Source organism: Nestor notabilis, unplaced genomic scaffold (assembly GCF_000696875.1).
Source record: "Nestor notabilis isolate BGI_N333 unplaced genomic scaffold, ASM69687v1 scaffold9223, whole genome shotgun sequence".
In the NCBI taxonomy this organism is placed as follows: Eukaryota; Metazoa; Chordata; class Aves; order Psittaciformes; family Psittacidae; genus Nestor; species Nestor notabilis.
Window position 1 is genome coordinate 1 of NW_009921450.1, and position 26,195 is coordinate 26,195.

Sequence of the window (26,195 nt, forward strand, 5' to 3'; positions counted from 1 at the left end):
GGCTTCCTTTCACTGCCGTACCGCGCCCCGCCCCTCTCGGCGCCAGGAGCTCCGCACCGGGCTTAAACCCGTGGGTTCAGGAGACTCGTGCCTTTGGCAAGAAGACAGCCATTAGTAGCTTAGTGAGGCCGTCGCATGGTCTGGGCCTTCATGTCCCCCGCTCACTGGGCGCGGGGTAAGCCAGAGGCTACATAAGTTGGTAAAGGCAAACGGGGGTTTGTTGGGATCCTGCATGGGGAAAAATAAACAAACAAAAAGCTTTATGTGGTGTTTTGTCTTGCTTCTCTAAGGTTCCTTTAACGTTTATTTGGTTTGTATTGTTTGTAATAGTTAAAAAGTATTTGCCTTTTTACGCGGGTTGAAACTTGGTTTCAAATGTAAATGATGCATCCCCCACGGGCCTTTGAACAGGGAGCAGTGTTTTTCCTGGATCTTTTTTTACTTAAGTCACTTCGATTTTTATTTCAAATCTAGCTGTCAAAGGTTTTGGATCTGCCACCAGAAAATTTAATAAAGTCCATATCTGCAGTTCCTGTCTCCAAAAAACGGTAGTGTTTACATTTCATCTTACAGTGTCATGTTTTATTGTTGTGTTTATTATTGCAAGAGCTTAACAGGACATAGAGGGAAAGGAATTCAGAAAAAATAAACCAAACCTAGGCTAATATGCCAAACCAAATAGAAGAAGATAAATTAAATGTAATAAAGTTGCTGTATTTTTTCAGCCAAGCTCGAAATAAATGTAATTGCTGAAATATGTGCAGTGCTCGAATGGCAGATGTTTCAGCATTAATTATCTGAGTGCGAAACTGCTTAGAACCAATGTGAAGTTATAGTGGATTATTTTCTTTCAGTGTCCTGCTCAAGAGTTTTAATGATGTAGTGAGTAAATTGCATTTATGCTCAAGCATAACTGTTGTTTATTCTGAGATGGTGTTTGTATCTATTGTCTGAAGCAAAGGTAGTATTTGGCCTTCTATCTCAGCTTTCTAAACACAGTGAACTTTCAGGTATCTGTGTCTGGCAATTAGGCCAGTTTCAACAGGGGTTTTGGTATGTTCTTTTATTTTTCAGGCATGTTGCTGATTTCCAGCTTTCCATCGCTTCTGTAACAGAAGACAGTTCTAGTGATAGCTTAGCGCAAGACCTTCATCGTCAAGCTCAAAAACTAGCTGAAAGGGTATGCTAATGCATTAGTATCATATATTTATGCTATAATGAAGTTACAGGTGTTAACAGGCCTCATGGTAAATAGTTGTCTTTCTCCAAGCATCTCTTTGGGCCAGAGTAGTTTAATGATTGCACCTATTGTAACTGTACACAGAATCTTCATGAGGAATTTGAGAAGCGGTTTAGGTAAACTTCTTGTGAAATTATTGTTTTCAAATAGTTTGAGTGTAAATAATATTGGTGAAGTTAAGAAGGTACCTAAAGGGTATGCTGTGGTCTGTACTGTTGCCCAACACAAAAGAAAAGAAATTGAGTACGCAGTGGCTTGGAAAACCAAAGTCTGCAAAATCCAGCACTGAAATGGCAGGGGATAAATATAACCCCTGTTTGTGGGACAAGCAGGCCAGACTTTCAAATCCCAGATGTACAACCAAAAGTTCTAAAGCAACTTAGAGATGACTAGAACCATAAAACAATTCAGTTTGAAACAGACCTCAAGAAGTTATCTGTTCTCATCTCCTCCTTAGTGCAGGTTGTTGAGGATTTTCAGATGAGGTTGCTGAGGGCTTTTTAAATCCTATCAGGTGTTGAAAGCCTCTGAGGATTTAACATCTTCCCTCTGCAATCTGTTCCCATGATTGCATGACTGTTACTGTCACAGTAATGTTGTTTTTCCTTGTGTCTAGTCTGTAAATTTAAAAACTAGCTGCTGTTCCCGGTGTTTAGAAAGCTGCAAGTTGTCTCTCTTCTTTATTGTTTGTGGCTCATTAAATGGATTTGGGACATTTAGCCCTACATCTTTACATGGAAGAGCAATTGTAACAGTAAAGAACAACATCAGTATAAGCCCATTTGTGATTGCTTCAAACCAATAAATGACATTTAATGTAGTGGATTAAATTAATTTTTACAGTGGATTGAATTGCAGTTTTCCAGTTTACCAGTTTTCATGCACTTTGTTTTGCTTTGTTCCTTTAGCTAAAATGTGATGCTGTAGTGAGTGAAATCAGTACTGGTCCAGGAACAGTGAACTTTACGATAAACAGAGAATTATTAGCAAAGGTGAGTACTATATTTCAGGTGCATTAAAGTAAAAATATATTCCTCAGTATAAAACTGTAGAATATTTACTGTTGTCTTAGAAAGGTATTTTCTAAATGAAACTGTGTAAGTTCTTGAGGATCCCTTGGATATCTTGTTATATAGGCCTAGGATTTGGAATGAGGCTCACAAAAGTTTATCCTTATGAGAAAACAATATGTCTACCATTCACTGATAATCATTTAATTTTTTCATTAGCTATTTATAATCAATCTGTCTTGATAAGAACATAACAGCTGACTATTCACTGCAAGAGTAGTTTCAGTGATAAAATTTTATTAATGGATTTTACAAGGTGCTTTATCTGTAGGGATTCTAGTCAGTTTATTGATTCAAGCAAAACTGTGTCTGGCCTAGTGGAGTTTTGCTTTAAAAAATGTGGAATTAGGACATGTAATTTTGCATTATGTCACTGAGGAGAGAGTAGGATGTAAGACCTTGCTGTAACTTTCACTGATAAGAATAGTTCTATGGGTAGATTAGATGATTTATGTGTGTGTGTAGCTTACCTTCTTAGGTGCTGAAATAAGAACAGAGTTAAAGGGGTTTTTTTTTCTACAGGTGCTGTTTTTTGGGTTTTGTTGTGGTTTTTTCTTAATATTCAATACCTATAGTAGAAGAATTTTAAAGCTTTGATTTTCACCAAAACTCTGCCTGTAATTTCTCTAACTTTTTTAATTGCTCAGATACAGCTTTCAAAAGATATGGACATTTTCATCTACACAGATGATTTTGTTTGCTTGACAGATCAGCCATCTAATTGCTATTTTGAATAAAGGCTGTGGAATCAGTCTCTTGTGTGACTGGGAAACAGTTTACCTGATCAAGCTTTCTGTTCATGAAACATATTTTCTATTTTTAAATTATTACTTTTTTTCAATTTTCCTTGTGGTTTAGACTGTGTTGCAGCAGGTGTTGAAAGATGGCTCAGAGTATGGAGTAAAAAGTGAACTTTTCTCTGCAGTGCCTAGACAAAAAGCAGTAATTGAGTTCAGGTAAGGACATGTGATGAGTCCTTTGAGGAAGCTGCCTTGTCTGCTGATTGATACTCATTGCTGTAATGTATGATGCCTGTGAAATTAAATCATATTTACATATTATATTCAGCTGTATTTGATACAAGTAGAATTTAAGTTATATTTAGGGGCTCAAGGCTTTTTCCCAGAATATATTTTTGGTATTTAAGGAGTTCATGCCTCACAGTGTCCTGATTAAGAATACTAAGAATACTCTCCACTCATCCACTAAGAATACTCTCACTTAGTTCATAATAGTACTCAGTTCTTAAGTAAGTTCCCTTAATTTTGTTATCAAGAAACATGACCTAAATTTTCAGCCACTAATCCATTTCTTTTTTACCCTTAATATCTTCCTCCCTGACTTGCAAAAGCAGCCAGGCATTTGTCCATTTGTCTTGCTAAATCTTCTCAGTTGCTGGCCCCAGAATTACTGTCCAGTGCAATTTTGTTTACGGTTACCTGCTCATGAAATGAAAAGTGGCTGACTCTGATCTCTTTATGTAAAAAAATTTTTGTTCGGTTATACTCCCTTTGCAGACTTCCATAGTCACAGAAAGTCAGCAGTTTGTTTTAATTTGGAGGGTAAATTTTCATAGCTGAACTTCCAATTTATTATCGGGGGCAAACAATTGTGGGTACAGTTGTGGGGTGGGTTTTTTTGAGGGTGGGGACACTGTTAGTAGATCATGTGATTTTAGTTACTGGTTCTTGTACACAATACAGTACACAATACCTGTCCTGGTATTAGATATATCTCTGATAAAGGTATGGGGAGAATGACCCACATGTCCAAAACATGTAAAAAGTGAGACGGTAGTGTAAGTGCTTTGTCACTAGTTTGGGGGTTCTTTTGTTGTGGGATTGTTTGTGGTTTCTTTTTCCCTGCAACACTGGTTGTTAACTGATACTGGGGGAAAAGCTGGTGGGATAGGAAAACTTGCTGTGTAGAGCAGAAGTTAATCAGCGAACTTTAAGAGAAAATTGGAAATGGTGGTTTATTTCAGTTCTTCTGCTACATGCAGGAATTGAATTTGTTTGACTTGGCTATCTGGCAGTCTTGTACATTGAACTAACATTATTTGTGGAAATCTGTTACAGCTCCCCTAATATTGCCAAAAAGTTTCATATAGGACATTTGCGATCCACAATAATAGGTAAGTATGCATCTAACTGCCTCACTTTTTAAATCCTAAAGAGGCTTCTCTGTTTTCCTGTTTCACTGATGGGAAACACTTCAAACCTTTCACTCTTCTAGTGGAGTGGCTGTGTCAGGCTTGACTTGCTAATTAAAAACCTTTTGCTCGTTATGCAGTGAAGAAAAGAGCATGGTGTGGTGCTGGCAGATTTATTAAGTCACACGTAATACAGTTTAATGACTGTGAACATTAAATGAAGTAGTTTAAAATTATTCTACAAAGATTCCCAGGGCAGTTTTCAGTGAGGTGTTTTGAGGGTCCTTTGAATTTTGAATTTCCAATTTGCACCAGACTGCGGAGCAGTCAGATAGTTATGTCTTGGTGGCTGTCTTGCAAAAAGCTTGCTTTTGTATGTTAATTACTTTATGCCAGCGTTACTAACACAGTTGCTGTAATTTGTAATGGAATAATTAATAAGTTTATAGTGCACTACTCTAATGGCATATGGAAAACATTATTTCTCCCTCCTTTCCCTCTGTCACAATAAAAACTAGTAGGTTAGGTTATTAGCAGAAGATCCTACAGCAGCTAATAATTTGTAGGGGTTTAATTATATTTAATGACATAAAGTTAATAATTCACCTCTTTGTGGACTTACAGTTGAGTGAAATTACATATTTTGGGCTTTTTATGTTCCATTCTGGACCCTTTGCTATAGAAAAAAACCCAAAACTACTTTCAAAAATAGTTCTGTAGATCACTATTTGTCCAATAGTAAGAGAATAAATTGACTATAGAGAATGGAATTGAAAGTATTTTCAAGCTACGATATGGTGTTATAATAGAAGCAGCAGAGAAAGCTTTCTGCGTTCTTTTACATCCATATTGTAATTAAAAGGTACCCTTGAAGAACAGGAAAATAGAGGAAGGGATGTAGATATTTCTTCTTTGTAATTCTATGGTTGTGCTAATCTTGGGAGAAAGATGAAGGGGTTCTGTGTAATAATAGAGTCAAGATGTGCTTAAGTGGTATGGTAAGTTTGGAGCATACCAGACACCCCGTGTGTTAAGTGCAGAGCTCAGTACTGTCCAGCAGTATTTAGAGATTCAGGACTTGATGTTCTCTAGTTAATACCACAGTTAACAGCAGTTGTTGAATTTTGAATACTTGCTTAACTTCCTGGTATGAGGTTGCCTGACTGTGGTGGAAATTATGTATGCTCACAGATTATATACTTGTGAGAATACAAGAAGACTTTAAAAAGTGGGTTTTTTATTCATATACTTTTCAGTATGTACATGCATATACACGTGTATGTTTTTATTACTGGTGTGTGACATGCTTTATGGCACCTTTCAAATGCTCAGCCTTTCTTTTCGTGCTCAGAATACTACTGCTTTTAGTTGTGAGATTGCTTTTCCTCTTCCTTTTGAATACAGATCATGCAAAATCAGAAAATTGTTTTGTTGGGATGAGAGACTACCTGCAACTGAATAATAATAATAATAATAATAATAATAATCATAACACCAATTTTGTCTCCTTACCAGGGAATTTTATAGCAAATCTCAAAGTTGCACTGGGACATGAAGTAATAAGAATAAATTACCTTGGTGACTGGGGCATGCAGTTCGGTATGTTTTAATACCTGTTTTCCTGTTCTCTTTTCTACTGTACAATACGGTCTAGATTTCCAGCCTTGGTTTTTGCAGGTCCATTGGATTCATCTGGGCTCGTAAAGAGCAGTATTGTGTTTCCTTGAATGTAATGTAGAATTAATCTTCTTAAAGTAGGAACAAACCAATCCAGACTGATTCATCAGCAGTATGACTTACACTGCTGTACAAGAAATAACAGGATGAAATTTGCCCTCTGTCCCTCAGTAGCTCCTCTCTCGGATTATGTATATGTAATTTAGGGTTTATTTTTAAAGGGCAGTATAAATATTTTCTGAGTGTGCTGGTTAGACCTTTGGAGCTCTCACAGCTGAGCAGACTTCTGTTGCTGCCTCCAGACAAAATGTGTACATATTACCATAGCCATTGCCTGTCTACTGTGATACTGTCTTACTCGGATTTTGCACGTGGAAGAGCTGTGGAAAAGTAAGCTTGCTAACTTACCTATGCCACACCTCTACACACAACAATAGAATGGAACAAAATGTATGGTTTATATTTGGTTGTCTTTGTATGTTTTCTTTATCTGTTTGGGTTTTTCTTGTTGTTGTTGTTCCCTCTGGAAGCTACTTCATTATTCATAAAAGCATAATTACCTCCCACAGCAACTGTATTTCAGCAGGTTGAGGCCTGGAGAGTTTGTATCTTTAAAGATATCCCAACACTTCCCCCAGAATATTCAGTTTCCCTTTAAAATGGAGCAAAAGAGAGGTGGGTAGGTGGAGAATATGCAAGTAAATAGGCTGTAGAAGACTATCGATCTTGCATGCATATGCATTTGCATGCACACACATGCACACTCCCACCTCTTCTGCAATGTCCATCGAATAAGTGAGGACTGAAAAATCTCTCATGTGCAGCCTAGCGTGGCTTGATATTTATTGCCTGGCCAGAGATCATTTATGTCTGACTGATGGATCTGTAAATACTCTTCTTATATGACAGTTGATTCATCCATAGGATTAACAACTTCATTGATTTCTGTTGTTAATCTTGCATTTTAAATTGATCCATGGTCTCCCCTCCTTTTCCAAGTTCCCCCCAAAAGCTGTTTTTGATATATTTTTAGGCATTAAAAAAGACAACCATGCCCACTTCCTTGTTTTTGAAAGCTGGGACACCTGTGAAAACTATAAAACTCCCCCACATCTTTTGCAGTAGGTTCTGAAAACAGTGTCCATATGTTTATTTTTAAATAGCAAACACAGAGTGTAGTATGTACTAAGCGGCCACTTTCGCTCATTCCAGCCCAGCTTCAGTGATACTGCTGTTTATGGAGACATTAACGAATCAATTTTATGAACAGAGCTGGGCTAAAAACTTAGCATAAATACCCTATATCTACTCTACTTATGTATTCAGGTTCATCAGCATAGATAACCTAACTGAAATATCTTCAGTTCCACCTATTCTCCTTCAAGAGTAAATTCCTTGGGTTTAGATAGTAGAGAATAACATTCTTATGACTGTGAGAGGAGTAACAGAGTATTTTTTCCTCTGTTAAGTTATTTCCTCCACAACTCATCTTTCCCAATTCTGTTTCTGATCAAGCAGTAGTTTACAGCAGAGCTTTGCTTCGCTTAGGATTTGTTTCATAGGAATTGAATGCAGAATGAGTTCTCCTAAAATTCAGTAAATGTCATCATTGTGTATTTCATTCATTTTTGCCCTTTAGACATAATTTTATGGCTATTCTATTGTATAACATGTGGCAATGACAATTAAGCAATGAAATGCAATGTTCTTAAAGGGCTCTTCAGCTGACCTCATTTATTCTGTCTTTGAAAATACTAAATTGAACTCCTAAATCTGAATATCAGGAACTTTATGTATTTTCACACTAAATTTCCTGAAGGCGTAAAGATCACAATGCCTGTTAGTTACATGTGTACCTGTTGTGCAGCACACTGCTGTTAGGCTCATGCTTTTGACTAGTAGTTCCAACTGTTTCTTTCACAATGGGTGCTCTTTATTTGGACTGGCTCAGCTCACATATGTGACAGGTTTTATAACGAGTGATATAGTCATGCTTCACAAAATTGTAGCATAGGATTATTGTTATAATGGTCCTTTCCCAGAAGCAGTGCTATAATTAATGATCTGTCAGCATTTCTATTACAACTCCTATTGTCTGAGGCTTTAAAACATAATAATTGAAAACATATTTTGCTGAAACATGGTACAGAAGTCCTCAACCTTTAGGAAGTTTTGGGGCAGGTTTCTTAAGGTAACAAATCTTATGCAATCATACTGTCTGTCCGTCTGTCTTCCTGTCACTCTGCTCCTAATAAATGATGAACCCACTGGCCAACTTCAGCCTGATCTGACAAAGAAAAATGTCTCTGAGAACAAATCTCTTCTGGTATTGTGACAGTTGGCAGCTGAGTAGGGGTAGAAATACAATGTAATGCCTTCTGGGAGAGAAAGTTAACTTCTGTGTTTAGCCTGCCGGCTAACCAGTCATCACATCTAAGTCAGAATCAGTCCCAACACATGCTGTATCTTGCCAATAATTGGCAAGTATAACAAGGGCTGGGGATAGTTTGGGGAAGACAGGAATGTGTGGAAGGATGTGTTCGGGTAGAATAAAAACTGTCAGTCTTGCTGGCTGCTGGAGTGTGAAGCCAGCACTGAAAAGTGGTATGTGTAGGTATGCCAATATCCAAGAGAGATCATTAGGAAATCAAGATCTGATTGCTCATAGAACAAGCCATCCTTAAAAAACCTCCTTTTAAATAGGATTAGACTAATTTTATTTCCTAAACCCTAACCTGTTTTTCTTACCTGAGTCTGACACGGCTCCTACTGCACTCAGTGTTTCCAAGAAGGAAGTTCTTGAGATAGTGCTACTTGTTTAGTTGTAGAGTGCTTTTGAAAGGGATACCTGCATACCTATTCCTCAGATGCTGTTTTCACATCAGTCCTGGTCCTTATCAGCTCAGAGGAATGAACTGCCTAAAAGCAGCCTCAGATGAGGGGCTTCAGGGTTAATATTGCTAGATTACTGAAGGAGTTAATTAGCTCTTTTGATTTAGATTGTGATTTGGATTTGTTGCCCTTTCAGATGGCTTTCAGAAAGTGCTGAAGCCAAATTGGATATGTGAAAAAAGCTGCATATTCTCAACATTCAGCAAAAAGTTCCCTTGAAAATACTGTATGTGTGATATGTGGAATACCATATTGTGTCCCAGTATTGTCCTTGAAATGATAATACTATTAAGGGAGGAAGCAAAACAAGGAGTTTTGAGCATGTTCTGTTATTGCACAGTTGCCGCTGTATGGCTTCTCATTTATTTACTATGTAAAAGATAATTTTCCCTACAAGTCCAGAAACACAAATTCCATTTATGAGGAACTGAAAAATCAGCATAGTATTTCTTACTAGTTTCTAGCTATTATAATTTTGGCTTTTTTTCATGCAGAGGAATAAAAGGTTATGCTTTTAATTCGTTGAGGGTTTTTTTGGGGTTTTTTTTTGTTTGTTTTTTGGGGGTTTTGTTTGTTTTTGTTGTTTTTTTTCCTAGCATACACCGTCATATTGTTTAAAAATGTAAAGCATTTGTTTTATTACATACAATGTTAAGACTAGACTTCAACAAAACAATACTCTGGCTGTTGTCTAACTCTCTATTTAATTGTTATTCAAGGCTTATTGGGTGTTGGTTTCCAGTGCTTTGGCAACAAAGAAAAGCTAAAATCCAGTCCCTTGCAACATCTTTTTGAGGTAAGTTCAACTAGGCATTTCAGAGGACGGTCCATTTAACTTGGCTGTCAGTTGTGTACAGAAAGCTGTGTCTAAAAGGTCATGATGAGACTCATGTTGGATTTAAACAACCTTACTTGGCGGACCAGTGCTAGCCTGGGCGATGGCAGGAGAGAGAGTTTTCAGTAGGCCATGGCAGCAGAGACAGGGTTCATTAGGCTGAAAAATATGTCCCATAAAGAAGGTAATCACATGGGTACTTAGGTTGCATTGATTGCTGCTACTACCAGCTGGCTTGACCGCTATCAGCCATCTTAACCAGCCATAGGGGACCACTGAGTTCACTGCGATGACTGCAGTGGAAATGGAGTCTTGCATCTGATGCTGTAACATGTTGGGTCCAAAGCTGCATGTATGGTGTAAAAATCCCCTTCTTGTTAGTAATTTTAGAATACATAATACTTGATTTCCATCGCTCAGTACACATTTCACTGGGCAAAAAGGGTCCTTAAAGTATTTTGTATCTAATATGGAGCCTTAGTTGGAGGAGAGATCATCACTCCAGAATACTGTGCTGGCTCTGCAGAAAGCTCTTCTGTCTTCCATCAGTGTGAAAGAGCCAGGAGGGTTAGGAGGTGCAGTTTCTGCTGACAAGCATTCAGGGAATGCTTTCCAGCCATAGGGAGGACTGTTTCATTGCAGGAGGTTGCCCTTTTGGTTGCCCACCATGCCCACCAGTATATATTTCTCCAATATTCCCAATTTCTAACTGTTTAGCTGCATTCCTATTTTATATAAAAAATCAAGATGTTTCAAAGTGCTGGTCTTCTGCATTTGTGTGAAATTAATATTTCCTATAATTCATTTTAAAAGAAAATTTCCACAGTTTTCATATAAATAAATGTATAGGCAAATGTACCTTTTCGAACGTCTTTGCAGCTTCCATTTTGGTCAAGAGCCAGATGCGAACATGCCTTTTGCATTATTTTTGCTTTATAACATCAAAGATTTGAGGCGAGGGGATGTTAGAATGTGTGAAGCTACTGAGAAAGGGTTGAATTTTCCCTTTAAATTTCTTTTTTGTGGCAGAACTAAGCAAACATTAATCTTTGAGGCTTGTCAGCAGAACTGCCTCTAAATCTCTCAAAGTCTTGGGGCATAAAAGGAAGGGGAAAAGTTCAAGAGTTCTGCTGTGGAAGCTTTTCCTTTTCTTTCTTTTTTCTCTTTAATAGGCAGAACCCACTTGAGCAAGGTATTGTTGGCAAACTCATTGCCTGAACATTGCAGGAGTGAAGTGTTTAGATTTATTTAGTTTTTATCAAGATTGTAAGGATTTGGGGAACAAAACTCTTACAAAGACCTCAAAGTTAAGCAGCAGTGAACTGTTTGGATTGAAATACATGGTGTAACCACTAGTTAATTTAATTACTTTTACACAGTACTTTAGCTTTTTAAAAACTCTTCCATGGGCTTTAAAGACTCTACATGTGGAAAGCAAGGAATTGTTGTCTGGGCGAATATTTGGATATAAAGGAATGTGTTAATGAACAGCAGAGCCAAATTTGCTGTACAGAGGTAAAGTTGTCTAATACAAGAGTTTGCAATGCTTTTAGCAAACTTACAGGGCCTGTGTGTGTGTCTGGCCAGATGTTGACATTCATATGCTTGAGCCATTGACTGACTGAATTTTGTATCTATATGCACTGTGTGCTCATGAGATAATAGATACTTTTTAAAGCTGCTGTGGAAATAATTGTTGCTCATTGATTGAAGTGATATTACTCTTGGCTGATGTTGTATTTTTACTTGTTTTTAAAAATATTTTAATAAATAATTTTCTTGGGTTTTAAGTGGGGCTTAAAGTCTTGTCTCACGTGGTGGTATTGCACTTTGTTGAAATGTGTTGGTATGGAAATCATAATGTGGACCTGCTGTGATAACATTCTTGCATATCAAACATTAGGACAAGTACAATGCTTCACCTTGAAGGATGACATGTATTAGACATTGCGAGAGCAAATAGATTACCATTATTGTACCTGGAGTAGAGAAATTATACTAGCAAGGTATATGTATATATACTAGCATGTGTAGTATGGGTATAGAGCACCATAAGTAAGTGGCTTTTGGATCTGAACTGGGTTGTTTTCTATCTAGGATTTTGCTGCTTCAGCTGCCATTTCACTTTTAGGTAGTGCAGTTGTTATAGATATCAACTTTGTGGTCCTCTGAAGAAAAGTGTCTCTAATTTAAAAATCTGTGATGGTTTCCCTTTCATGCGTAAATTAGTTCTTCTGTGTTCTGCTGCTGCAGTTGTTTCAAGGTTATGAAGAGGACAATAGCAACGGCAATAAGGAATTATGGCATTAGTCTTGTTTCATGATAAGCTACACATTTTCCTATTGGAGTTTGGACTCTCATTCGTCCTTTAAATGGGAAATGTATTGCTTTAAAATGTCTTTAAAATTTTGACATTACAAGTGTCATCTTTAAATGTATTTGTATTGTACTTGTAGAACTTTGCATATTTTTAGTGGAGGAGAGGATTATACTTCTTCAACATTTTCAGTGCCATTATATTTTAGGTGTATGTGCAGATTAACAAAGAAGCAGAAGATGAAAATGTGAAAAAGCTGGCAAAGGATTTCTTTAGAAAACTGGAGGAACATGATGAGCAGACATTGTCACTTTGGAAACAATTTAGAGACTTCAGTATTGAGGAATACATCCGAATTTATAAGGTACAAATCATCCACTGCTTTTTCTGTGTTGTTGATAAAATGGTCTTTTGTAATCTATTGCTTCATCAATCTACTTGTCAGTGCACAGAACCTTTTCATCCAAGAGGCTGACAAGCAGTGAACTGACTTAGGAACAGTGGTTGCTGTAATGTTGTCAATTCATTGCCTTTCCAGTAAACTTTACAGTGTTGCAGGAAAGATATTTCCCAGTGTTCCAGGTTATGCCTCCTTCTGTTTGGAAAAAGCACAGTAGTTGATTTAACATCCAAGCAGCCCATCACTTTTGTTGCTAACACCCTAGGTACATTTATTGAATGGAGTCTGTGTAATTGGTAATTGGCCGTTAGACTAATTCTCCCTTCTTAGAAGCCCTGAAGCTGGGAGTATGGTGCTGAGCAACAAAGTAAATCAGTGTTAGATAAATGTTCAGTTTTGCTTTATCTTTGAAGTCTGCAACAACCCACTAACCCTAACTGTTTCCATGCAATAAATTTCATTAGGAGAGAACTCTGTTTTCACATTTTTGCTCCAATGTTATAATGCAGAGCTGTGTATGTTGCGTATTAAATTGAGTGTAAGAAATTATAGCAGAAGGAGTTTACAGTAGTAATCAGTGCATAAATTACCTGCAGGTTGAGTTGAGCTAATATACAGCCATCTGTTGCATACTGTAATCTCTAGAATGGAGCCAGTGTCCACTGTTTTGTGGGAGATATTTGTGCCACTGCCCACAGAATTAATCTTATGAGAATTTGGGAAGCAGGAGTGAGAACACCTTCTGTCACTGAATCCGGTTTCATAGTATTAATACTACATAGTCTTACTCAAGAACCAACTGAATCTGTCTGAAAACAAGCCCGTGCTTTTCTTTCCCACATTCTTGCAATGAAATTCTGGAATGGGTGCCCAGTTTTGATGGGCTTAGACACTTTTTTTCCTAACTTGCAGCTCCAAAGAATTTGTGACTTGGTTTATACCACTTTTTTCTTTCAATATTATTCTTTACTCAAAACTGTGCTTTTCCGTGTCCTTCCTCTTGATATCTTTGTGGAAACTGGTCATGTCTTCTTTCATCCTTGATTGTAAAGTTAGAAGAGAAGTGGCCTGCCCCTTCCTCAGAAATCCAGATCACTTGGCTGTGCTTTAATTTCTTCCCCAAAACATATCACTGGGTTCGTGCCAAGTACTGGAAGTTAAGATCTCCTAAGTGAGACACAACCTCAGTAATTCTAGTGGAAAGCTGACCTGACAGGGTAAAGGGGTATTGGGCTGTGTATGCAGCTGCATCATGATGGTCACTCCTCATTGATCACATGATGGCTGGCACAGCTGGATCTTTCCCAATTCCATTCAAACTAATAAGTATCAAGCTATTGGACTGACAGTTTTGTACTATTACATTTCACACAGTTTTGACAGTTAAGGTCATCCTATCTCTCCTAGGTGTACCCTCAGCCTTCCTAGTGATGGTGATTTCTGTATGCTCAGCAGTGCTTGTGAGCAGCTCCCGTTTTGTGAAATGTCTGTTAGTATCCTTTTAGAACAAGATTGGTTTCATGTCCAAGTAGCTCCTCTGCAGTCCACTGGTTTTGCCTCCAGCACAGCAAGTTAGAGACTTAGCTCAGAATTTTTGTACTGATTGCTCTATCCAGTTTATGCCTCATTTCTCGTGAACATTCTGTCCAACACTGTTTATTCAACTCAGGGAGATTAATTCTAATGCAGAAATGGATTAAATCAAAATCCAAACATCCTTTCCTTTTTACCAGTGAAACAACGTTTCCTGGAATAAAATGAATCTTTGCACTCTATGAGACCTGTGACACAAACCTGCATCTGATGTAATTTGAAGAAATTGTTAGCCTCATTCTTAACAATGTTACCCTTCTTTGATACTCTTGGAACTTTGCAGCGTCTAGGAGTGCACTTTGATGAATATTCCGGAGAATCATTTTACCAAGAGAAGTCCCAGGAAGTTCTAAAGATGTTGGAGGATAAAGGACTCCTTCAGAAAACAATGTATGAACTCATTATTTCATCTATTGGTGTAGTTTACGTAACATCTCAGTTGCATTTCAAATGAGATATGATGAGTGAGGTTTGTGTGTAATCTAAGGTGAAGAGTTTTCTTTAGATGGTTTTTAGCAGCTGTTCTAGTAGAACACCAACAGGATTTGTGCAGTCACAGTGAAAAATTAAGTTTGAATTTCTGTGGCTAGCACAGAAGCCTGGGCACTATAAAGCAGGTACAGTGTTCAACTCCTCAGGGCCTTCTAGGCTGTTAAGTAGTTTGTTAACTGCATATGCCATTGATAAAGCAATGAGAGTTAGGCGAGATCCTTGCCTTGAAGGAGCTGCCTGGCTGAACTGGGACAGAAGCTGTAGTCATGGAATGCACCAGAACGTGGGCAGGCTGCTCCCTGGCATCAGCAGTGGTGACAACAAACCTAGTGAAATGGTCTTCAAAAAGACTTAAAGGAGATAGTCATTCAAAGAAAAGAATGAGATTGTCTAGGGTGGGGGGAGAGAGGGTCCATGGCAAGAGGCTTTGTTTTGATTCTGTCTTATCTGAACTTACCTGCGTATTTGATACGGATTGCAGTTACTTCAGTGTTTTTTTTCAACTTACAGAAAAGGAACAGGAATTGTGGATCTTTCAGAAAAGAAAGACCTCTCATCGTTTTCTACCGTCATGCGTAGTGATGGGACATCTCTTTATATCACAAGGCAAGTAAGCCCATCTGTGTTTATTGCCATTTATTTTGCCAGGAGACTTTTGTATGTGAGTACATTTGTAGCTGATGGTACAGATTTTGAAGCTTTTTATTTCTGGGGTGGAACACCTTCGCTAATGAGTAATTGTAACTGGAACTAGCAATGTAACTGTGATGGGATAAAAATGGCTCAGGGAAAAACAATTGCTTTTAAATATTTTTCCTTCTCCTAAGCAGTCTGTTAGTAAATCTCCTCTTTCCGTAAGTTATAATACTTTCTCCAGCTACTAACTTTGCAAACAAAGCTGAGATCTCTTTAACTAATAAACACCTGCCAAATAATGAAGATTTTTAGAAAGACCTTTGCTTAAAATGCTTATTGATGGTGCAGTGCAGAAAAAAATGGCTTGTTCAGCCATGTCTTCATTGATTCAGTGGACCACCAGCACTGTAACATCAATTTTAGCACTGTTTTCCTGCCTTCTCATCAGTATCCTAGAATTCCACTTGGGTATTTTAATATGGAAGCCTTAACAGTTTCTTTGTGCCAGTAATGTAAATAGGTCACATGCCTTGCCCTCAGGGTAAAGTGTGTACAGCTTTTCAGGGCAAGGGTGTTACAGAGATGCTGCAATCAATCCTGAACGTTAGGGAGCTGCTGACCCCTGTAGCCTGACAGAAGCAAGGCTGCCACAGATCCATGCCCACAGGTCCAACCAGTAGTAAGGCTGAGCACCTGTTTCCAGCAGGCACACAAGCACACACACAGCCAACCAAACAGGCCATCAGAGACAAAACCACTCAGCACAGTTTGCCTCATTCTGTTCCCCTCTGTCTGAGTAGGATGAAGATCTATTAGTGTGAAGAAATACACATGTATGAATGTGTGTGTATATGTACACCCCCCCCATGTATGTGATACAGATTATCTATGTAAGTAATACACATATGTATTCTACGTACAGACTATGTACGCACAATATGTATCCCTGGCAGTAGCTGAGCTTCAATGCTGACAGTGTTCAAAGCCAGCTCAGGTGGGACTTTGAGCAACCTGGTCTAGTGGAAGGTGTCCCTGCCCATGGCAGGGGGGGTGGAACTAGACAAGCCTTCAGGTCCCTTCCAACCCAGACCATCCTATGATTCAATGATATTTGCTGTCCATCATATGTGGGTATGTGATCCCTCACTCCAGTTGTTGGTAGCAGAGACACCTTGGCCATGTGACTGACCAATGCTCGTATTTCAATTGCTATCACTTAATTTCACTTATCTCCAGTCCCTCCAGTTGCTGGACCACAGATGCATGGCTTATATGAGCTGTAGTCCGCAACTCCAGTTACTGATACTCAGATCTCCAAACACACATGAACACAGAAGAGAGACCCCTTTACCCAGGAAAAGTTTGAAATGGAGTTTAATGAGAAGGCAGGACACACTCTGCTGATCAGGTGTAGGGCACAACCAGACAATCATACTAATGAGCAATCAATTTACAAACCACACGTACTTTTGATCATCTTCTCCCTATCTTTTCCCATCTTTGGTTCCTCCCCTAAGCATCTCATAATGAGTCTTGTGCAATCATAGAATGGTTAAGGTTTGTAAAATGTTTTTCCCTTGCATACTATGTTTCCCATGTCCCTTAGACAGTAACCTCTCCCAGTCAGAAGGTGGTTTGGAGACCTGTTCCTGGTGACTGCTGAGGCCAGTTTCAGGCTGGGACACGGGGCTGATGGCTTTCTTGTGACAGTCCCGGGAGGAGCTTGAGCAAGATGTCTCTCTGTAGTACTTTGTGTGTGTGTGAAGACGAGCTTTTTATCACATAACATAGTGCACGAGGGTTAGTTTTCCAGGAGAGGGTTGTTTCTATCAAGTCCTAGTGGATTGATTGTCCCAGTAGACAGACAGAGATGAGACTTAGCTCTGCACATAAATACTTTCTTCAGTAATTTTCATAGCTAGTGGCTTACAAAAAAACTCCAACATTTCAAACACATCACTAAGAAAGTATACATGTCCTCTTTTTTGTGTAATCCATACAGGGATCCTTTTAATCAGGCAGTCCTCTCCCCTCCATAAAAGTAGATTCTTTTTCTAAGAGGCAAATAATGAGGTATGCTTGACTAGAAGTCTAAATAGTTTCTGGTTATCTCTTTCAGAGATCTGGCTGCTGCTATAGACCGAATGAATAAGCATAGCTGTGATACCATGATTTATGTGGTAAGTAATTCTAGATTGACCAAACACTCTTGAGCTTGACTCTCCAATAATCCAGGGGGGCACTTGCTTGCAATGTGACTTCAGCATGTGGTATTTTTGGCAGGGAAATAGATGCGCTCTCTGCCCAGCAGCTGTGCCTCAGCATGGCAGCAGTGTTTCTTGGTTCTGTTTCAGTTCACAATGGATGCACAAAATGGTTGAAAAATCAGCTCTGGAGTTACTCTCTGTTATAAAAATTCATTACAATTCCTGTTAAAGAAACTTCCACTCAATTGACACTCTATATAAATGTTGTAATTAATATTTAAACAAGTCAGAAAAAGCTGTTAGTGTTACAAAGGGTTGTAAAACATTAATTTAGAAAGTAATGATCTAAAATGAATCTGAGTCTACTCTAAAGTCCTAATATCTTATCTGAAATGTAAATTTTTATGGCTTCAAACAGTGCCTTGGTTTCATTATGTAGAAAATGCACATAAAGTGCAGCTTAATCAGTCTGGATGGATGAAGCAGTTGTAGATAGAGAGTCTGGTTATATTTCTTGGTTTGATTTTATTTGCTTTTTAACAATTCCAACAGTATCAGTAATCATAGGATCACAGAATGGTTTGGGTTGGAAAGGACCTTAAGATGATCTAGTTCCAACCCCCCTTGCCATGGGCAGGGACACCTCACCCTAGACCATGTGAATGAATAGCAGGATTATCTCCTCACGTGTGTGAAACTTTTTTTGCTCTAGTATTACCAAGGATATACCACACAATGCTTTTAAATCTTCTTTTTCCCAGATTTAGAAAAATATCTTATTTTAAAAATCATATTCTTTTAGGTGAAGTCAGTTACTAACATGGAAAAAAAAAAATGCATTTTTTGTGGTGTGTTTGGTAATGCCTGTGTATCTTCTCTGGCACAGCTCTTTCACAGGCAATATAATGTGGCAAATACCATGATTCGGGAGGGGGAGAGATCAGTAAGCATAAAATTACATACATGGATAGTTTAACATGTGACTTTTGGTTAAGTTACATTCGTCCTTTTCATCTTCAGGAAGCTTACAGTACCTTACTATTCCCACATGTGGTCATAGAACAGGGATATTTTTTTGCTGTGGTTTTTCTGGGGGGGAATTGCTTGGGTTTGGTGGGAGGTTTTTTGCCTCTACTGACTGGAAGGTTCACTGGCATCAGACAGCAGTGTGGCTGTGAAAGTGCAATGCATTAGGAGTTAAGGGGACTGTTTCCTGTGTAGTTCGCATGGGTAGGTAATTATTTGTATTGGTTATACCATGAGGTAGTAGGACAAAGGGAGAAGGAACATTTTAGAAAGAAAGAAAATAGTTGGGTAGGTGTCTTGCACAAATGAGGATGTGGGCTGAATGGAGTGAGCCAGTGTGGAAGCAATAGTCTTGAGTTGCCTGGTTGCTCATAATCGAATGCCAGTAACTGTTTATTTCCTTGCCTGTACCTCTTTGCTCCCAATCCAACCAGATAAACAGCAAAACCAGACTGTGATGCAACCAAGGTGTCCGTTATTATCAACATCTCATTCCAGTTGGAAATGACAGGTCAGCCTGTCTAGTCATGTTCTCTCAATCTTGCATAGGTTGCAGAGGTCTTTTATGACACCATTAGTACTTTTATCACTTCTGGCTTTCTGAGGGCTGAGAATGTGGGTCATAAAATGAGAGGGCAATAACATAAATCGTTAGGAGAGTCTGTGGGACAGAACTGTGGAAGTGCCAGCCTGGCTGAGCTTTGCTGCTGTTCTGTGGCACTGCTTCGTCCTGGATTAGGACTTTACTCGGAAGCAGGAGGACTTCATGGGTTTAAGTGAGAACACCAATGATTTTAGTCTTTAATTATTAAATACAAATGCATTTCAGAATCCTGATCTTGTTACAGGAAAATTATATAGAGGCTCTTGAGTCTTATTTTGTAAGATCACCTTATTTCATAAGATCATCAGATCCACTTATTTAAAAGAACATGAAATTGGTTTCTTAGTTGTAATGCTATAAATCAGTGCATTCAGCAATTTATATCAAAAAAAAAATCTGACTTATTTCCTAAAAATGCAGTGATAAAGCAAAATATTAAAAACATTTTGAAATGTGATGTATATTATTAAAGAGGTACTAAGATTCCATTGAATGTTTCACTCCAAGCAGATGAAAATACTTATGTATAGGCAGAATTAAGTATAATCCACACTGTCAGACTGCAAACTTCTCCCTTCAATAATAATTTCTGAAAAAGTAGATTACTTTTCTAACAAGATGCAAAATCCTTTTGCCATAGATTCCAGCTGTTGCACTTTTCAGGTCTAGTCTGTCTTCATAGGTCTTAATTCTGCTTGCAGTGACTTAGTAGCACAGTTTCTTGGTGTTATGTGTTTGCATGTTGAAAGCTAATCCTTACCAATTTGAAGTGTTTTCTAATATGCACTTATTCTATTCCTTAGACAGATAAAAGTCAAAGTAATCACTTTCAACACTTGTTCCAAATACTGAAGCTTATGGGTTATGACTGGGTAGAAAGGTATGTACTTATGAATCTTAATGATATACTTTTTTTTTCTGTTTAAGAATGGGTAATATGTACGTTGGCATTTCAGAGTGCTCTTTGTCCACCTACCACTATGCTGTAGCACACATCATGTAGGCAATTTGAATGAAACTAAGCTCCAAGGTGTGCTGCTGGTGTGCAACTAATGAACCCCAGAGCGTAAGCAGACATTTGGCCTGTAGGACCCAACACAAGCAATAATGAGGGGGGAAAAAAAATCAATCAGAAACCAAACCCTCAGAACTGTGTGCAATGCAGGCCTCAGGTCCTTGGCACCAAGCTTCTCACTCCATACGTCTGCTCCTGCTGGTGTGCTTAACATCCCAGCTCTGGCTGGGAAAACCAGCCTTGTCTCGCATTTCACAGATCTTTTTTAACTGCTTGATGTGAAAAAGAGAAACAATCTTTCAGAGACATTAGGGCATAGCTTCTGGGATATTCTGTGATCCCATATTGAACAGTTACTTCTTAAAGCATGGTATTTTGGCAGCAATCTGAATCGGAGTTTGACTCAAGCTTCAGGCTTGAAATATTTATTGCAGGGAAATGTATCCCCGCTGTTATTCGCTGTATTTACTGACCTTGTTAGCAATCCGAGCAAAGGTCAGTCATGGATCTGCAGACTAAATCATATTCCTCTCTGACAGACTGCATGTCTTTTGTGGTTAAATATAGGATTTTAGCTTTCAGGAATATTAGTCTGCCTCCTTTCTCAGTGCTTAAAGTTGCACTAGAATTACCCTGGGTTATGGATCCAGAGTAATGCTTGGGGTTATTGTGAGCAGAAGCAATGGATGTTTTATTAGCAATGATTAATTACACTTTTAGCGTAATGTGCCCACAATAGAATTATTATGACTCCCTTTCTAATCTTATTAACAGATCTGTGTTGCCACAGTAATTTGATCTGTCTACATCCTGCCTCTCCTCAGTTTATTACAATTTATTGCACTGAGTCCTCTGTACTAAAGCTAGTAGCAAAAGAGGTTCCCGAGAGCACGCAGATGACCAGGTTATCATAATTCTGATCAGTATTTTCCCATTATATAGTAAGTATGGAGCTTTGGTTGCTGAAACGTGAGTTACTGCTTCTATCACCAAGCTTCCCACGTCGCAGCACTATTTATTCAGCTGTTATTGCTGTTTCCTGGTAGAGATTCCAGTTCTGAACAAACACACTGCACACATTTCTCTTGATTAAAATGTAATTTTAGGTCCTGCTGCTTTTCACCGCAGGTGCCAGCATGTGTCTTTTGGTCTGGTTCAAGGGATGAAGACTCGGAGGGGAGAAGTAATTTTCCTGGAAGATGTTTTAAATGAAGTTCGCTCAAGGATGTTACAAAACATGGCTTCTGCAAAAAGTTAGCTACTTCAGGTCTTACTAATTTCTTTTCTGTGTTGATCAAAACTGCGTTGTCTTTTCTACACTTCGCTTTTTCCTGTCTCAGACTCATCACAGTGATATGCTCTGTGCACTTTTTGTATCTCCCATAATATAAACAGTGTAAAAATAATCCTTTGAAACTCTGTTAACTTCCCCAAATTACAGATTTACAGATTTTAATTTACAGTGGCATTATTCCATCACGCTTTTGCACAGAGAAGGAAGCACCTGCCTTTGGGGGACAACAGTTGCTTTTTTCTGGAGGGACAAACTAGTCAATAGTGGGGCTGGGGCTGGAGTTCAGGGAATAGTCAGATTTCATCCAAAGGATTTGTAGCTCTGACAGTTTTCTCCGGCAAGACTGACTGCAGCTTGTCTGCAACTACTGCCTTGTCATCCTCCCAGCCTCGGGACTGTTCCTGGAGTCCCCAGGAGGTCACTGCTCTGCAGTAGAACCTGCTGAAGGGGATGTTTGCCTGCACCTGTGGCTGTGGCTTTAGAGCCCTTTCCTCCTGACACAGTAAAGATTGAAGTAGTTCCCAGTGAAATGCTGCCCCCTCTTGTGCTTTCTGGGGTTACTGAATGTGTTGAATGAACTGAACAGGTTAAGTAGTGTGCACCTTCTTTGCTCTGCCTCCTCTGCTTTTTTCATCCAGGTAATTTTGCTTGTAGAACAGACAAGGGAAGGCAGGCAGGCAGAGTGATAGAAGGGTGATCACCTCATTTTCAAACCAGTTTTACTGCAGAGAGGAATGGAGCTTAGAACTTCAGTTTAAAGGTTAGTAGCATAGCTGAGTGCAAAGCAAACTTATTTGATGCTGGACTAAACTGACGTAGCAGAGGTACAGACACACATTCCATTGTGTAAGCAATAGGCAGAAGAAGAGCTAAAAGAAGTGATGGTGGCACTGCAGCATTACCTTGAGCTTATCCATTAGCTCCTAAATTGTACCTGTGCTTATAGAAATTTTCCCCCTTACATTTGAATTCCTGTCTTACTTCCTGTTTCCTAAATTAGATACAGTAAATCCTGAGGAGAGGCTGAGAGAATAGCCAGTCTGACATTTCTCAGGGCTATGGATTGTCATATTCTCCCCCTCCACTCCTCTTGTGAGACCACACCTGAAGTCCCGTGTCCAGCTGTGGGGCGCCCAATTCAAGAGGGACATGTTGGAGTAAGTCCAGAGGAGGCCACAAAGAGAATCCGAGGACTGCAGCACCTCTCCTGTGAAGACAGGCTGAAAGACTTTGGTTTGTTCAGCCTTGTGAAGAGGAGGCTCTGAGGAGCCTTTCATTATATAAAGGGAGCTTATAAGAAAGATGGAGAAAGACTGTATTACCAGGGTCCATAGTGATAGGACAATGGACAACAGTTTCAAGCTGAGAGTAGGTTTAGATTAGAAGGAAGAAATTCTTCCCTGTGAGGGTGCTGAGGCCCTGGCACAGGTTGCCCAGAGAAGCTGTGGCTGCCCCATCCCTGGCAGTGTTCAAGGCCAGGTTGGACACAGGGGCTTGGAGCAACCTGCTCTAGTGGAAGGTGTCCCTGCCCGTGGCAGGAGGGTTGGAACTGGATGAGCTTTAATGTCTCTTGAACCCAGACCATCCTATGATTCAATTCAGATTCTGAGTATAAGCAGTTTAGGTTATCTGTGGTGAATAGCATGAATACTCCCTAAATGGACATCCAAATGCTCCATTAGCCCTTGGATCAGTATTTCTTTAACTGTTTATGCCTCCACATCAGTTAGAGGTGTGTTTTACCAGTTTTTAAACAAAATCTGAATTGCCCTGTCATTCTTATCCTGATCTTAGAGATTGGCTGTCTCAATTGTGAAGAGGAATTACCCAGCCTGTTGTAATGAACCCTTCTGACCTTAAAACGTGCATTACACATACTAGAAGTGGAAAAAAGCCCATCTGAAACAGCTGTATCCCAACTTTTAAGAAGGATTTATATCCTGGACTACTTGCTGTATGCATCCTGACAATTTCCATATTGCTAGTTCACAGTTAGGGAAGATCAGCTTTTTATTGGCATTTCCAATCTGAGCAAGGGAGCTGTTATGCTGCTACAGACTTATGATTCCTTTTTTTCTGTTTCTTCTCAGCAACCAAAGAGATAGAAAACCCTATGGAGACAGCAGAGAAAGTTGGCCTTGCAGCACTAATAATTCAGGTGAGTCTGAGCTGCCTCCCAAGGTGTTTGCATCTTCTGTGAGAAGTTCAAAATAGAGATGGAGAGCCATATCCAGGTGACTTTAGTTTATTCTTCCAGGACTTCCGGGGCCTTCTGTCATCTGATTATCAGTTTAGCTGGGACCGAGCTCTTCAAAGTCGTGGAGATACAGGTGTGTTCTTGCAGTACACCCATGCCAGACTCCATAGGTAAGAAGGAGCGTTTGTGTGCAGAAGTACAGTTTGACATGTGTTTTAACCTTATTAACTTCTTTGTTAATTGGTAGAGTTAACTCCTTCCCTAAATAGTCATGCTGCAGCAGTTGTGTGAGTTTGCAATGGGAATCGCTGAGACTTCCAAGAAGAGCAAACCAATTAAAATGAAATCTCTACCTAATTTCCACAGGGCTGAGTCCATGTACTTCCTCAGTTCTAGGAACAGCCTCTCTGTGTGCTTGGTGTCAGTGATTGAAGAACAGTGGCCCTAGGATTAAGGAAACTGATCTAAAAACCAAAATGCCCATACTTGTAAAATATACCACATCACAGAACTTACATTTTTTAGGCTTCCACTGTAGCTAGTAGGGGTTGGGTTTTTTTGATCATTCTGTTATTTCTCACTGTTGTAACCAAGTTGTTTTGACCTTCCTGTTGACTCAGGTCAAACATGTAACATATTTAATAATAACATATTAAATTTGCATATTTAATTAAAGAATTTCAGAAGAGTCCAGTTTGAATAGCTGTATCGATTACCGTGATCTGTCAGAGCATTTCTAATGCAGACATTGATATGGATTTTCATAAAAGCATGTAAGGTACCTTCCTGTACCAACCTGTATTCTATCTGAGGCCATGGTAACAGGAGATGCAAGCCTGATCCCTCTCTGTAGTCCATTCCTCTTCTACTCCCTTATCATTTAGGTATTGATGGTGCTGGAGTACCGTTACTGGGGTATTGACAGCCTCCCTAGTCCTTTCAGTGTCAGCTTCTGGACTTGTTGTCCATGCAGATCTCTAATCCTGTTGATCCTGAATGGCTAGCACAAATTCTGTTATCTTGGGTTGAAGTCAGCCAGTCTGCCTCAGTGTTCCATTCAGCTTGAGCAGAAGATGCCTACCCTTTTTCCTTAAAAATACCAATTACTGTTTTTCTTGTCCAGCTTTGCTAACAAGAGTTTTCATCCAATGTTTGTTTTTTTGTTCTTACATTTTAGTTTAGAACAGATGCATGGGAATGAGCAGCTAACTGATGTTAACGTGGCATGCTTGCAAGAGCCAGATGCCATCTCTGTTCTTCAGCATCTTCTCAGGTTTGTCTAGTTTTCTTTCCAAATACCAGGCACAATGCAGAAGTTCCCCTGATGTTTCTGTCTCGCGTCTGTAGCACAATGCTATAAAGGCAGGGATCTTTCCTGTTTGAACAGTGCCCACCTGGGATGTGCTGACTGAGATGAGCTGCTGAATGCACAGACAAGAGATGTTGTAGTTTGCTAACCAAGGGAATGAGGAGTGCTCCCTTCCTGGTGCCATAGCTCTTACGTGACCATTGAACCCTCACTATCAGAGCTCCCTCCCAGTTTTCCTTGCCTTTAAAGGAGGAGCAGCTCAGGGAGCAGCTTGGGCATGCTGGCAGGGATAGAATCCTAGAATGGTTTGGACTGGAAAGGACCTTGAGATCCTCTAGTTCCAAACCCCCTGCCAAGGGCAGGGACACCTCACACTAAACCATGTCGCCCAAGGCTCTGTCCAACCTGTCCTTGAACACTGCCAGGGATGGAGCATTCACGACTTCCCTGGGCAACCCATTCCAGTGCCTCACCACCCTCACTGTGAAGAACTTCTTCCTTATGACTTGTTACCAGTCTCCCAACTGGAGAGCTGTTGACCACAACTCTTTGCGTGCGGCCATCCAGCCAGTTCTTTGTCCATTGAGTGGTCCATCTATCAAATTAGTGTCTCTCCAATTTAGAGACAAGGATGTCGTGTGGGACAGTGTCAAACGCTTTGCACAAATCCAGGTAGATGACGCCAACTGCTCTGCCCCTGTCCATTGGTTCTGTAGCCCCATCATAGAAGGCCACCAAATTGGTCAGGCAGGATTTCCCCTTAGTGAAACCATGCTGGCTGTCACCAGCCACCTCGCTGGTTTTCATGTGCCTCAGCATTCTTTCCAGGAGAATCTGCTCCAGATTTTGCCGGGCACAGAGGTGAGACTGACTGGTCTCTAGTTCCCCCGGTCTTCCACCTTCCCCTTCTTGAAAATGGGGGTTACGTTTCCCTTCTTCCAATCATCAGGAACTTCACCTGACTGCCATGATTTTTCAAATATGATGGACAGTGGCCGAGCAACTTCATTCGCCAGCTCCTTCAGCACCCGCAGATGGATTTCATCAGGTCCCATGGACTTGTGCACATTCAGGTTCTTAAGATGGTCTTGAACCTGATCCTCTCCTACAGTGGGCCTAAGGTCTTCATTCTCACAGGATGGGCCTGAGAGCTGAGCAAAGAAACTCCTGCCTTTTTAATTGGAAATCTATTCAGCCCCAGAAGTGTTCGTAGCTTTTTGCAGGCTGCAAAAAAGAGGA

General features: G+C 39.6%; 1 protein-coding gene across 1 annotated transcript in view; it reads left to right on the top strand.

Annotated features, from left to right (window-relative positions):
- The first annotated feature begins 135 nt into the window (after nucleotides 1-135).
- RARS2 (arginyl-tRNA synthetase 2, mitochondrial) overlaps nucleotides 136-26,195 on the top strand; it is a 29,201-nt gene continuing 3,141 nt past the window's right edge. Inside the window, exons 1-17 of the mRNA XM_010011155.1 lie at nucleotides 136-168; nucleotides 475-548; nucleotides 1,075-1,180; nucleotides 2,149-2,232; nucleotides 3,169-3,266; nucleotides 4,389-4,444; nucleotides 5,978-6,061; nucleotides 9,751-9,827; nucleotides 12,392-12,547; nucleotides 14,460-14,566; nucleotides 15,179-15,274; nucleotides 17,424-17,484; nucleotides 19,945-20,021; nucleotides 21,285-21,409; nucleotides 23,541-23,608; nucleotides 23,708-23,817; nucleotides 24,825-24,920. Of these exons, the coding sequence (XP_010009457.1) occupies nucleotides 136-168; nucleotides 475-548; nucleotides 1,075-1,180; nucleotides 2,149-2,232; nucleotides 3,169-3,266; nucleotides 4,389-4,444; nucleotides 5,978-6,061; nucleotides 9,751-9,827; nucleotides 12,392-12,547; nucleotides 14,460-14,566; nucleotides 15,179-15,274; nucleotides 17,424-17,484; nucleotides 19,945-20,021; nucleotides 21,285-21,409; nucleotides 23,541-23,608; nucleotides 23,708-23,817; nucleotides 24,825-24,920 (1,508 nt within the window). The remainder of the gene's footprint in view (nucleotides 169-474; nucleotides 549-1,074; nucleotides 1,181-2,148; nucleotides 2,233-3,168; nucleotides 3,267-4,388; nucleotides 4,445-5,977; nucleotides 6,062-9,750; nucleotides 9,828-12,391; nucleotides 12,548-14,459; nucleotides 14,567-15,178; nucleotides 15,275-17,423; nucleotides 17,485-19,944; nucleotides 20,022-21,284; nucleotides 21,410-23,540; nucleotides 23,609-23,707; nucleotides 23,818-24,824; nucleotides 24,921-26,195) is intronic.